The sequence below is a fragment of the Dasypus novemcinctus genome, chromosome 10, assembly GCF_030445035.2.
Source record: "Dasypus novemcinctus isolate mDasNov1 chromosome 10, mDasNov1.1.hap2, whole genome shotgun sequence".
NCBI classification, from domain to species: Eukaryota; Metazoa; Chordata; class Mammalia; order Cingulata; family Dasypodidae; genus Dasypus; species Dasypus novemcinctus.
In genome coordinates, this window is record NC_080682.1 from 80,612,023 (window position 1) to 80,624,696 (window position 12,674).

General features: G+C 36.2%; 1 protein-coding gene across 7 annotated transcripts in view; it reads left to right on the forward strand.

Annotated features, from left to right (window-relative positions):
• BTBD10 (BTB domain containing 10) overlaps positions 1-12,674 on the forward strand; it is a 116,563-nt gene that overhangs the window by 59,846 nt on the left and 44,043 nt on the right. For all 7 annotated transcript variants that reach the window (XM_004472541.5, XM_058305711.1, XM_004472545.5 and 4 more), the window contains 2 exons: positions 9,962-10,155; positions 11,987-12,272. In XM_004472541.5, the coding sequence (XP_004472598.1) occupies positions 9,962-10,155; positions 11,987-12,272 (480 nt within the window). The remainder of the gene's footprint in view (positions 1-9,961; positions 10,156-11,986; positions 12,273-12,674) is intronic.

Here is a 12,674-nt window from a genome sequence, read left to right on the forward strand (position 1 = left end):
ACAGTGGTAACAGTTGGCATCCTTGTCTTGTTCCTGATCTTAGAGGGAATGCTTTCAACCTTTCCCCATTGAGTGCAATGTTGGCTGTGGGTTTTTCATAAATGCTTTTTATTATAGTGAGGAGTGTTTCTTCTATCCTTATCTTTTGAAGTGTTTTTATCAAAAAGGAATGCTGAATTTTGTTGAATGCCTTTTCAGTGTCGATTTAGACGATCATGTGGGTTTTTTCCAGTTTGTTAATGTGGTGTATTATGTTGCTTGATTTTCTTATGTTGAACCAGCCTTGCATACTAGGAATAAATCCCACTTGGTCGTGATGTATAAATCTTTTGATATGCTATTGGACTCGATTAGCAAGTATTTTGTTGAGAATTTTTGCATTTATGTTCATTAGAGAGGTTGGTCTGTAGTTTTATTTTCTTATATCTTCATCTGGCTTTGGTATTAGGCTGATGTTGGCTCCATAAAATGTGCTGGAGTAATTTTCCCTCCTTTTCAGTTTTTTGGCAGAATTTAAACAGGATTGGTGTTAATTCTTTTTGAAATACTTGGTCAGATTCACCTGTGAAGCCATCTGGCCCTGAACTTTCCTTTGCTGGGAGATTTTTGATTATGGATTTAATCTACTTAAATGTGATTGGTTTGTTAAGTTATTGTATTGCTTGTAGTGTTAGTATAGGTTGGTTGTCCATTTCTAGGAATTTGTCCATTTCATCAAGGCTGTCTAGTTTGTTGGCATACAGTTTCTCATAATAATTCCTTATGAATCTTTTTATTTCTGTGGGGCCAGTTGTAACTTCCCCCCTTTCATTTCTGATTTTATGTATTTGCATCTTCTTTCTTTTTTTTTCTTCATTAGTTTAGCTAGGAGTTTGTCAATGTTATTCATCTTCTCAAAGAAACAGCTTTTGGTTTTGTTGATTTTCTCTATTTTTTGTTCTCTCTCTTTTTTTTTTGTTCTCAATTTCATTTATTTCTGCTCTAATCTTAATTATTTCTTTCCTTTTGCTTCCTTTTGGATTGGTTTGCAGTTCTTTTTCTAGTTTCTCTAGTTCAGTTAAATCTTTTGAGTTTAGCTCTTCTTTTTTTAATATAGACATTTAGTGCTATGAATTTCCCTCTCAAGACTGCCTTTGCTGTATCCCATAAGTTTGGTATGTTTTGTTCTTGTTTTCATTTATCTCAATATATTTACTGATTTCACCTGCAATTTCTTCTTTGACCCATTGATTATTTACTTATCTGTGAATTTACTTTTTCTTTGTCTATTATTGATTTCCAGTTTCATTCCATCATGATCTGAAAAGGTGCTTTGTATAATATCAGTCTTTTTATATTTATCGAGAGTTGTATTGTGTTCTAACATGTGGTCTGTCATGGAGAAAGATTCATGAGCACTTGAGAAAAATGTATAATCCACTGAGTTTGGATGCAGTGTTCTGTATATGTTTGTTAGGTCTAACTCATTTATCATATTGTTCAAGTTCTCTGTTTCCTTGTTGATCTTCTGTCTAGTTGTTCTATCTAATGATGTTCTATCCAATGATTATTGCAGAGATGTGTATTTCTCCCTTCATTTTTGTCAGAGTTTGTCTTATGTATTTTGGTGCATCCTGGTTAGGTTTATAGATATTTATGACTATTATATCTTCTTGGTGGATTGCCCCTTTTATTAATATATAATGGCCTTCTGTATCCCATAACTTTTTTGCATTTAAAGTCTATTTTGTCTGATATTAGTATAGCTACCCCTGCTCTTTTCTGGTTATTATTCACGTGAAGTATCTTTTTCCATCCTTTCACTTTCAGCTGGTTTGTATCCCTGGGTCTAAGGTGAGTTTCTTGTAAGCAGCATACAGATGGTTCATGTTTTTTTATCCATTTTGTCAGCCTGTCAGCCTGTGTTTTTTGATTGGGAAGTTTAATCCATTCCCATTCAATGATATTACTGTAAAGGCTTTCCTCCATTTTATTCTTTGGTTTTCATGTCTTATTTTTGTCGTTTTTTACTCTTTTGGTTATCCTTTCTGCTATTCTTTCTTTTATACTCTCCTCCAAGCCTGTCTCTTCTGTCTTTTTCTTTCAGGGTTTAAGGCTTCCTTTAATATTTCCTGCAAAGGTGGACTCTTTTTTGCAAATGTCTTAGTTTCTGTTTGTTTGTAAATATTTTATGCCAACTTTCATATTTGAAGGACAATTTTGCTGGATAAAGAATTCTTGGCTGGCAATTTTTCTTTTTCAGTATCCTAATTTTATCATACCACTGTCTTCTCGCCACCATGATTTCTGAAGAGAAATCTGTGCTAAGTCTTACTGGATGTCCCTTGTATGCAACGTTTTACTTCTCCCTTTCTGCTCTGAGAATTTCTCTTTATTTTTGACATTTGGCATTTTGAGTAGTTGTATTATTGAGTAGGTCTATTCTGAGTTATTCTGATTGGGGTGCCATGCGCTGCTTGGACATGTAAATTCATTTCTTTTGTGAGAGTTGGGGAGTTTCTAGCTGTGATTTCCTCAGATACTCTTTCAGCTCCTTTTCTCTTCTTTTCTCCTTCTGGAACTCCCATGACACGTATGTTGTGTTTTATGTTGTCATTCAAGTCTCTGAGCCCCAGTTCAATTTTTTACATTCTTCTCTCTCTTCTTTTTTTATCTTCAATTTTAGCTGTTCTGTGTTCAGAACCACTTTTTCTTTCTTCCATCATTTCTAGTCTGCTGTTGTATGCCTCTGTTGTGTTTTTGATCTTACCTATTGTGTCTTTCATTCCCGTGAACTCTGTTACTTTTCTGTTCGGGATTTCAAATTCTTCTTTGTCCTCACTCAGTGTCTTCTTGATGTTATTTATCTCTTTGACCATGTTTCTTTCAACTCATTAATTTGATTTTGGAAATTTATGCACATCTCACTGATTAGAGTTCTCAAATTCTGCATCTCTTCTAGGGCGTTGATATATTCCTTTCCTTGGGCCATTTCTTCTTTTGTCTTAGTGTGGCTTATAATTTTTTACTGGTATGTAAGCATCTGATTAGGATATAGTTTACTCAGATGCTGAATTTCTTTCTCTTTTGTAGGGATTTAGGGGCAGGAGGCTCTGTGTTACCTCTGCTCTTTGATTCTTGACTCAACCTGCATGGTTGGGATGGTCCATGTGGTTGCTCACAACGAGGCACTGGTCCCAGTAATTGGTTGTATAGTCATTTCCTAGCACCTTGGGGAGGGAAGCTGTAGAGGTCAGAAAAAGCCTCTCCTTATTTTTAATAAGTTAATAAGTTTAATAAGTTAACTGAACTTGCATGCAGTTCCTTGGTCTGCCAGTAAATGGTGCTCTTTGGAAATGCTCAGGTCAATGCCTGGTTGGAGTCTTTGTTGCAACACAGTCCGGATCAATGTGATCGAATTTCCAACTGGATGCTATGAGCCCTGTAATTCAAACTTTCTCTGAGACAGTTCTCTAGCTCTATCGGGCAGCCCCGTCTCTTTTCCAGGGTTGGAAATATTTCCACTCCACTCTGAGTCCTCACCAATCAGTTCCTGTTAGTAGAGGAGTAGATTGGGAGGGTCGTATATCTTTAGTCGTATATCTTTAGCCCTTTGCTGGCTCCTAGGCAAACGATGGTGCAGCCCCACCCAGGCTAGAAGGGCTTCTGGGACAAAGCAGACCAAATTTGCTAGTCAGAATCTGAGTCAGCTTTAGATTGTGTTCCCTCTTTCTCCCCTTTCCTGGGCTGTCCTCAATGTTTAGTTCCAGTTAGAAGAGAGGGGCATTGCAAGGGTCGGGTTTTTCCAGTCCTTCCTATGTTCCCAGGGCAAACCAGTGTGAGGTCTCACCTGGCCTGGAAGGGTTCGTGGGACACAGCAGACCAAATTTGTGGGTTAGAAACCGAGTCAGACTTAGGCTGTATCCCTCTCTGTCCTCTTTCCTGGGGTATTAGATCTTTGGAGCCCCCTTTGTCTGTAGTCACAGGCCCAGAGGTTAAAGAATTCTAAAGTGTCTTTAGTGTGAGGGGTGATGCCAGCAGCAGCTGCTGCTAGGTTCAACTCACAGTTCTGTTGGGATTTCCCTTGTTCCTGTCTCCTGGTGTCCAGCCTTCACCTGGTGTCCTAAACCCTAGAAGATCTTTTTCTAGGCTGTTTTAGCCTATCTAGCTATTTTTCTGGAGGAAAAGAGAGTCCTGTTTCTTTCTAGTCTGCCTTCTTCCCCGGAAGTTCATTGATTTTTATTGGTACTACCGAATACCAACTAGCAATGCAAGTGGAAAATATTTCATTCATTTTTATTGCAGAGTAGCATTCCCTTGTACAGGTGTACTATTTATTTTGTATTAAACTTCACAGTACTGTTGGATATTTAAAACTCTGAATATTGTACTTGAATGTTAGGTTTTTTTCATCTATGTATCTGTGAATTCACTGACAAAACTATAAAGACCCTTAAATTTCTCTTTAGTCCTTAGAAACCTGCCTATCAATGTGAAGGCTTGGTGTAATTAGGACTTTTAAACTAATTAGTTTATAATGTATGTTGAAGGTCATGAAAGATTAGTGTTCTGAAGTTTGCTGTAAGTGTGTTTGCTTTCAAGAGTGATTCAACTTAGGCATCAAAGAATGATTTTGACTTATAAAAAATTGGTATAAAATAAATCAGAGAAATGTTATTAGCTTATAAGTTTCAAAATTTAAAAATGAAGTACTTTATATTCTTTTCACAAGAGTGTTGAGGGTTTATTTACATAACATAAGTGGTGCTGGAAGTTGATGAAAATTGTGGTCTGAGAGGATTCATAATTAAGGGTGCTGATATTGTTGTAGAAGTTGAGAGAAGTTCAATTGTTTGTGTATAGAAAGGCCAGGACTCCAGAATAATTTGGGGAAGGAAAAAGATTTATTTATGGCAGGCCAGACTCGGGAGCTTTCTGTTCAAAACCCAAGCCCCAAACAAGATTTTTGACTTCTTTTTGTACAGAGGAAGGTCCAAATGGTTCTTTGTTTCAGTGCTCAATAAACTTGAATTAACATATATCTTCTACATCCTAGATAAGCTTTTAGCACATTTGGTTTGCATTTTCCCTGAATATTTAAAGTTTATAGAGTTTGCATTGCTCAGCTGTTTCTCTAGGACTGGAATTGTCATGGTTATCAAGGGCAGGGCTGCAGTTCTCACTGTCTCAAATGCACAGCTCAGGACACATACAGTTCAGGTTATCTGCAAAGAGGTGGACAGCCCCCCATCCATAGCCTACATCAATATGGCTTTTGTTATTTTCTTTGAGCCCCGGTTGAAAATGAGTTGTCCATATATATATGGATCCTTCCTCTATCTGGTCCTCTGCTTGTCTGATATTATGCCAATAGCATACTGTGTTCATTACTGTAGTTTTATAATAAGTCTTGAAAAATCAGGTTGTGTTAATCTTCCAAATCTTTTTTTTGAAGTTGTTTTGGCTTTTCTAGGTCCTTTGAATTTCCACGTGAATTTTAGAATCTGTTTTTCTCTTTTGACAAAGAAGCCTACTTGTTTTTTTTAGTGGGACTGTGTAGTACATAGATCAACTTGGAGAGAATTGAAATCTTAACACTGTTGAGTCTACTGTCTCATGAACTTGGTGTGTCCCCATTTATTTAGGCATTCTTTAATATCTCTCAGCAATGTTTTGTACTTCTTGTATGTATAGGTCTTTCACCTCTTTGGCAGATTTATCACTATGTACTTTAATTTTTTTGATATTACTGTAAATGGTGTTGTTTTTTATATTTTTAAATAGTTTATCTTTCCCTATCTCCTTGTTGTTTGCACTTGCTGTGTCTATGCATCTTCTTTGTTTCTTTAGGAGGCACCAGGAACTGAACCTGGGACCTCTGATGTGGGAGGGAGGCACCTAATTGCTTGAGCCACATCCTTTCCCTGCTTTTAGTGTCTCTCCTTATGCTTTTCCTCCTGTGTCTCTTGTTACGCCATCTTGTTATGTCAGCTTGTCGCACTTGCCTATTGCGTCAGCTTGCTGTCTTCATTAGGAGGCACCAGGAACCTCCACTCCCTGCTTTGTTGTGTCTCTCATTATGTTTTTCTTTTTGTGTCTCTTGTGTCAGCTTGCTGTGCCTGCCCGTTGCACCAGCTCGCTGTCTTTAGTTGGTACTGGGAACCAAACCACAGAATTCCCGTGTGGTAGGCGGGAGCCCGGTTGCTTAAGCCACATCCACTTCCTGCATTGCCTCTTCTAATTCTTTCCCTTGTCCCTCCCTTCCTCCTCCCCCACCGCCGACTGGCATAGTTTCCTCGTTCAATGCTTGAGGAGTACTCTTTGCAGATCTCTGAGTTTTTTTTCTCTCCAGTTGCTCTCTCCTTCTGGTACTCTTTCTTGGGAACTCTAGCCAACTGTTGACTCAAACCTTTCAGCTGCATTTCCCTATCTCAGAATGTCAGGTTTGGCACGTTTCACCCTGCACCATGCCTGTGTCCATGTCTTGAGTGTGTGCTTTCCCTTTTTCTCATTTCTCAATAAACTCTACTTGCTTGCTTACCCTATGGCATGTCCTTAAATACCTCTTAAAAAAGAAAAAAGCAACAAAAAAGTATCTGTCAGGCTTGCCTGGATTCCCCCTCTCTCTATTTCCTCTAGAAACTCTCTGAAGGTAGTATTATGGGGTATTTCTTGGGCTTACCTTATGCATATTCTGTCTTTCAGTGATCACTCTTCTTCCTTGCCTGATGTAATGTGCCTTTCAAAGCATTGTTTCATGTATTTTATCTGTTTTTTTTTTGTTGTTGTTTCAGTAAGAAGAGTAAATTCAGTGCTTGCTGCCTTTTCTCGGCTGGAAGCAGTCAGTGGGGCTGGAATATTCTTCATCTCCTTACCTGCCCTTGATTCATGTCTTTCAAATTCTGTTAAACTTATCCTAAATCAGAACTGTCTGCTCTGAACTTGCTTGTCCTCATTTTCCTTTGCACATATTGTTTTTGCTTTCCTGATCTAAAATTATTTAATTATGTAGAGTAGGACATAATTAGTCTTCCATGACATCTGATTTTGATGGTCTGATTCAGAGTACCTTCTATTTGGGAATGAAAAAATGGAAATGTATTATGGTACTTGAAATCTAAGCAGTTTAGAAATGAAGCCAGTATTTCATCAGAACTTATATTATTAATTCATCTGATTGGCCCTTAATCAAACTGAACATTTAGCCTACATTTGCCTTGGTTGTATTGGAATTTTTTTTTTTTCTATATTCCATCTTTGATTTTTTAGTATGGATTCCTTTTTTTCCCCTATTTTAGGAAATGAGCCAGAAATTCCAATGTTCTTATTCTACGGTTTTTAATATTAATATGAATGCAGTAGGTTCTTTTCATTCTTTTTATTTGAAGAAAAGAATTGTTGCAAGGATACAAACTTACTGTGATTTTCCCCACTAGGAAGAAGTTGGGAATAGAATTATTTTCTTGGAGGTTTCTGAAAGACAATCAATAAAGGCTCATAATTTGGTTTTATCTAAAAGGAACTTTCAGGGTAAATGCAAAGTTATCCTTGTCTTTTGTACTTGTAGTCCATGTGAGGTAGTTACTGATCTTCATAATGGAAGAACCACTAAAATAACAATAAAAATAATTGCTATAGCTACTAATAATAAGCCAACAAAGGAGATGACTTCTGAGGCATTCCAGGATTTAAAACTGCTTTCCAAATGATCAAGAAGATTAATTACATTTTAGTTAGTGTGGTATTGTTGAAAGAGACCAGCTTAATGCTATGGAGGGCGCCCAGGAATGATTATAGCATTGCTGCTGAAGACTGTGTGACTTTAAGCAACTCATGTAATTGAACTTTAACATGTTCATCATAACTTAGTATACTAACATTTAGTGGGTGATTCTATTTTGCCAAGTACATTGCACTGTTATACTTAATTTAATCTTCAAATTAACCTTAGAAAGTAAATGTAATCCACATTTTACAGATGAGGAAACTAAGATCTAAAATGTTAAGTAACACTCAAAATGCCAAGCATTTAAGTGGTAAAGGAGTGACTTAAATCTGTCTTTATTACTTAAAGTCATGTATTTGTCATTTCTAAAAGATGTGTTATTATTTTTAAACCAGGATTATATGCTAAGATGGTAAATTTCCAAATTACCTTAAGACTGGCTCCTCATTTTTGTTCCCATCAATTTGCCTACCTGCAATGTATTCTGACTATTGAAATCTTATTTAGTTTTTGTCAGGGCCTAGTGCAATAACAACTAACCTAATCTATAGTGATGTCATCTTCCTGAGAGATCCTAAAACATTTGTTATGACTCATTCATTTAGTAGTTCTATATTAGGGATGTATTTAGTAGTTTTATATTTGGAATTTGGGATAACTCTTGAATTATTTAAATTTTTATATGTTCATGTCTTACACCACTGCATTTAGATCATAAGCTTCTTGAGGAAGCTTCTCTTCATTGTCATTCAGCATAGCATTGTGTATAGACTGCATATAATTTAATAATTGTATAAATAATTCTCACTGGACTGTTTTAATTAGCATTTTCTGTTATTCACTCTGATGGGCAGTTTTATCCACATAAGATGTTTATAAATTTTTTTTTTTTTAAGATTTATTATTTATTTAATTCCCCTCCCCTCCCCCGGTTGTCTGTTTTCTGTGTCTTTTTGCTGCATCTTGTTTCTTTGTCCGCTTCTGATGTTGTTAGCGGCACGGGAAGTGTGGGCGGCGCCATTCCTCGGCAGGCTGCTCCCTCCTTCGCGCTGGGCGGCTCTCCTTATGGGTGCACTCCTTGCGCGTGGGGCTCCCCTACGCGAGGGACACCCCTGTGTGGCAGGGCACTCCTTGCGCGCATCAGCACTGCGCATGGGCCAGCTCCACACGTGTCAAGGAGGCCCGGGGCTTGAACCGCGGGCCTCCCATGTGGTAGACATACGCCCTAACCACTGGGCCAAAGTCCGTTTCCCTATACATTTTTAAAGTCTTTGATTTTATTTACATAATTAGTGCAGTTTCCAGAGAAATGTTTTCAAACATTTTTTTTTTTTATCATATTTTGAAAAGAGTTCTCAAAATGAGATTAGTGTATATACTTATTTTATTTGTCAGGGAGACCAGTTTCTTTGCCCCACACCTCAGTTTTTAACAGTTCCAATTCTGGTTTCCTTCCATTTCTTTTCCTCCCAAGAATCAATAAAATTGAAAAGATATTTGAATAATATTTAGATCTGAGTAATCTCTACTATTGCCACTACAACTGCTACCAATTCAAAAGTCAACCTCTTCTGAGCTTTAGTTTTCTCATGTATAAAAACTGAGTTGAATTTTATGACTTTTAAAGATATTATTGCATAATTTATGAAACTTACACCTTTGAGGTAAATTATGGTTTCAAAATTGTAAAGTAGCAGGAAGCAGACTTGGCCCAATGGATAGGGCGTCTGTCTACCACATGGGAGGTCTGGGGTTCAAACCCTGGGCCTCCTTGACCTGTGTGGAGCTGGCCCACGCGCAGTGCTGATGCGCACAAGGAGTGCCGTGCCACGCAGGGGTGTCCCCATGTAGGGGAGCCCCACGCGCAAGGAGTGCGCCCCATAAGGAGAACCTCCCAGCACAAAAGAAAATTCAGCCTGCGCAGGAATAGCTCCACACACACGGAGAGCTGGCACAACAAGATGACGCAACAGAAAGAAACACAGATTCCCATGCTGCTGACAACAACAGAAGCGGACAAAAGAACACGCAGCGAATGAACACAGAGAACAGACAACTGGGGTGGAGGTGGGGTGGGGGCGGGGGGGTAAGGGGGAGAGAAATAAATAAAAATAAATCATAAAAAAGATTGTAAAGTAGCATTTGATTTTTGTACTTCAAAATATTACTGTTTTTATGTTAATCAGGTTTTCTTTTAAAAGCTTTTGTGGTCTTTTATTTGGCTTTTATGGTTAATTTTCTTTTTTAATTTGTCAGTACTTCCTCACGTGTTGCTAAAGGAGTCGACCACACCAAAATGAGTCTACATGGTGCTGGTGGGGGTCATGAGAGATCAAGAGATAGACGAAGGTCAAGTGACAGATCACGAGATTCATCTCATGAAAGAACAGAGTCTCAACTCACTCCTTGTATTAGAAATGTTACTTCTCCGACACGACAGCACCACGTTGGTATGAAAAATTATTTAACTTTCCCAACAGTTCTTAAAACTGCATTCACCTTTTTAAGCTAGTATACGTAATGAATTGTGCCTAATACTTCAGAGTTAAATTGGTTCTTTTATTCAGTTTTTTTCTATTTCAGCTTAGCTTGGTGCTTGCAGTGAATTAAACAACTTATTAAATACAATTTGAATTTTTAAAGAATCTGGAACAATCTTACAGAAGTAATTTGAAAAGCCTTTAAGATTGTGATATATAGATTTTTTCAGAATTTTCAATTTGGTTTTTATCTTATGGGATATAAAGCAGTGGTTTACTTTTAAGTAGTTGTAGTATAGTAAACGATCGATAGTAATCTCTGGATTAATCTTATCAACAGAGGAAATGGAAGCTAGAATAACCAGCAGGTTGGAGTTGTTTTGATTTTTGACAATATTTCAAATTACGTAATAAAAATAGAATACAAAAGAAAAGATGTAGCATGTTTTATACTCTTGGTGACTAGCTCACATCCTTTTCCAAATGTGTGTTTAATGTGACCACAGTCTTTGTTATTAGTCTGAAGTAGAGGTGCTTCAGGAATGTAAGCTTACTGATTTTTCATTTTCTCCTGGAAAAGGGATGAATTAAATATCTTGACTTAATATCTGAAGTAGTTTCTGATAATCTGTTGTAAATCAGAATCATTTATATTACTTTTTAACATACAGAAAGATTGTCAATATCTAAATAGGTCTTTGAAGTCAGACTGATACTTAAAAGCCAAAAATCAACAAAAGTAAATAAAAGTTGGTAGTTACATATAAAGTTCAGTATTTGGAAGATATTATTTTGCTTTTGGGATGCTATCAGCATTGTGGAAATTGACAATTTAAGGGAGGTGTCAGAGTATCTCTGGAGAAATAGCAAACCTAATTATATAATCAGTAATGCGTATGGAGTGTTCTAAATAGGCTGAGTCATGGAGGAATTTAGCAAAAGATGATGAAACTGATAACATGGAAGTACATTTTTAGGTCAACTTTTAAAGTGTAGCGATCTAGCCTCTAAAGGAAACTTTTTATTATAAAACCTTAGTTCTTATTTCCCCTTTGTAGAATATTAAAACATCTAACAGAAATTTTCTGGATTTTAATATTTTCTGTCAGAATTATAAACAATAGTTTTATAATCCTATAAAATATAAAATTGCTTTACTCAGGAAAAGTGAGAACAAGAAGAAAACAGAAAATCATCAGCTATTAGAGTAATTTTATTTGATATATATTAAAAGTCATTTGAAAAAATAAATACTTGCTGTCCTTAGTGAATTGGTTTTTTTCTTTCTTTTGAACCTTCCTTTTGTGAGATAAACTGCAGGTTTTAGAATATCCTCATTAACATAGTGAAATTCCAAAGTTCACATTTTGTATTCTCAGGATAGTGTTAATACTTCTAATGTTTAGGACAATTAAAATTGATATTTTTCTTAGTCTCTTAGGAATTTTCGGTGCATATTTATTTGGCTGTGTGAGAATATTTGTTTTCTTGGATTTTGGTGTATTTTCTAAATAGAGTTAAAACAAAATTTAATTTTAAGTCTCAGTAATTAGCCAGCTATACATTTTTTTAAAGTCCACAACCCAAAATTAATTATTATAGGAAACATTTTGATGTTTTGGGTTTTATTCCTAGGAAATAAATTATTTATAGTGTACTGTGAAAATGTGTGTTATTTGAAATTAAAAAGCATAAATACTGTGATTTAAAAGAAATTTTAAGTCGAAAATTTTAAAAGGTATAGATAGATAATAAATTTTTAAAAAATTGTTTAACCTTATTTAACATCTTTCTCTTTCAGAACGAGAAAAAGATCACAGTTCCTCTCGTCCAAGTAGTCCTCGGCCTCAAAAAGCATCCCCAAATGGTTCCAGTAGCAGTGTTGGGAACAGCAGCAGAAACAGTAGTCAGTCAAGTTCAGATGGTACCTGTAAAACATCCGGGGAGATGGTATTTGTGTATGAAAATGCAAAAGAAGGAGCTCGGAATGTAAGAACATCAGAACGAGTGACACTGATAGTAGATAACACTAGATTTGTTGTAGACCCGTCCATTTTTACTGCACAGCCAAATACAATGTTGGGCAGGTTTGTATTATTTCATTTCTTTATATTACTAATTATAAAGCAATTTTATATCCATTTTATTTTTTCATTTAAGTTTTAAAATAATTTTTTGTTAGAATGTAGTGTTCTTTTGTGTGTGTATGTAGATTCTTCCCTTATTTTTTTTTTTGTCCTGAACTGTTAATCATAATTTGGGCTTCTTGGGCAAGGGTTTTTAATATAATGGGGGCTTATCTGCTCAAGTAAAGGTTATTAATATAGATAGGTAAGTGGTATTCAAATTGTGGACGTAATAAACCTTGGGAAATGTGTAGCACATTTAATAATGACTCTGTCACCTGTCATTTAAATTCTTATCTTAAAGACCAGAATATGTTTCTTTTTCCGTGTGTGTGTGTATGTGTGTGTGTGTGTGTGTGTGTG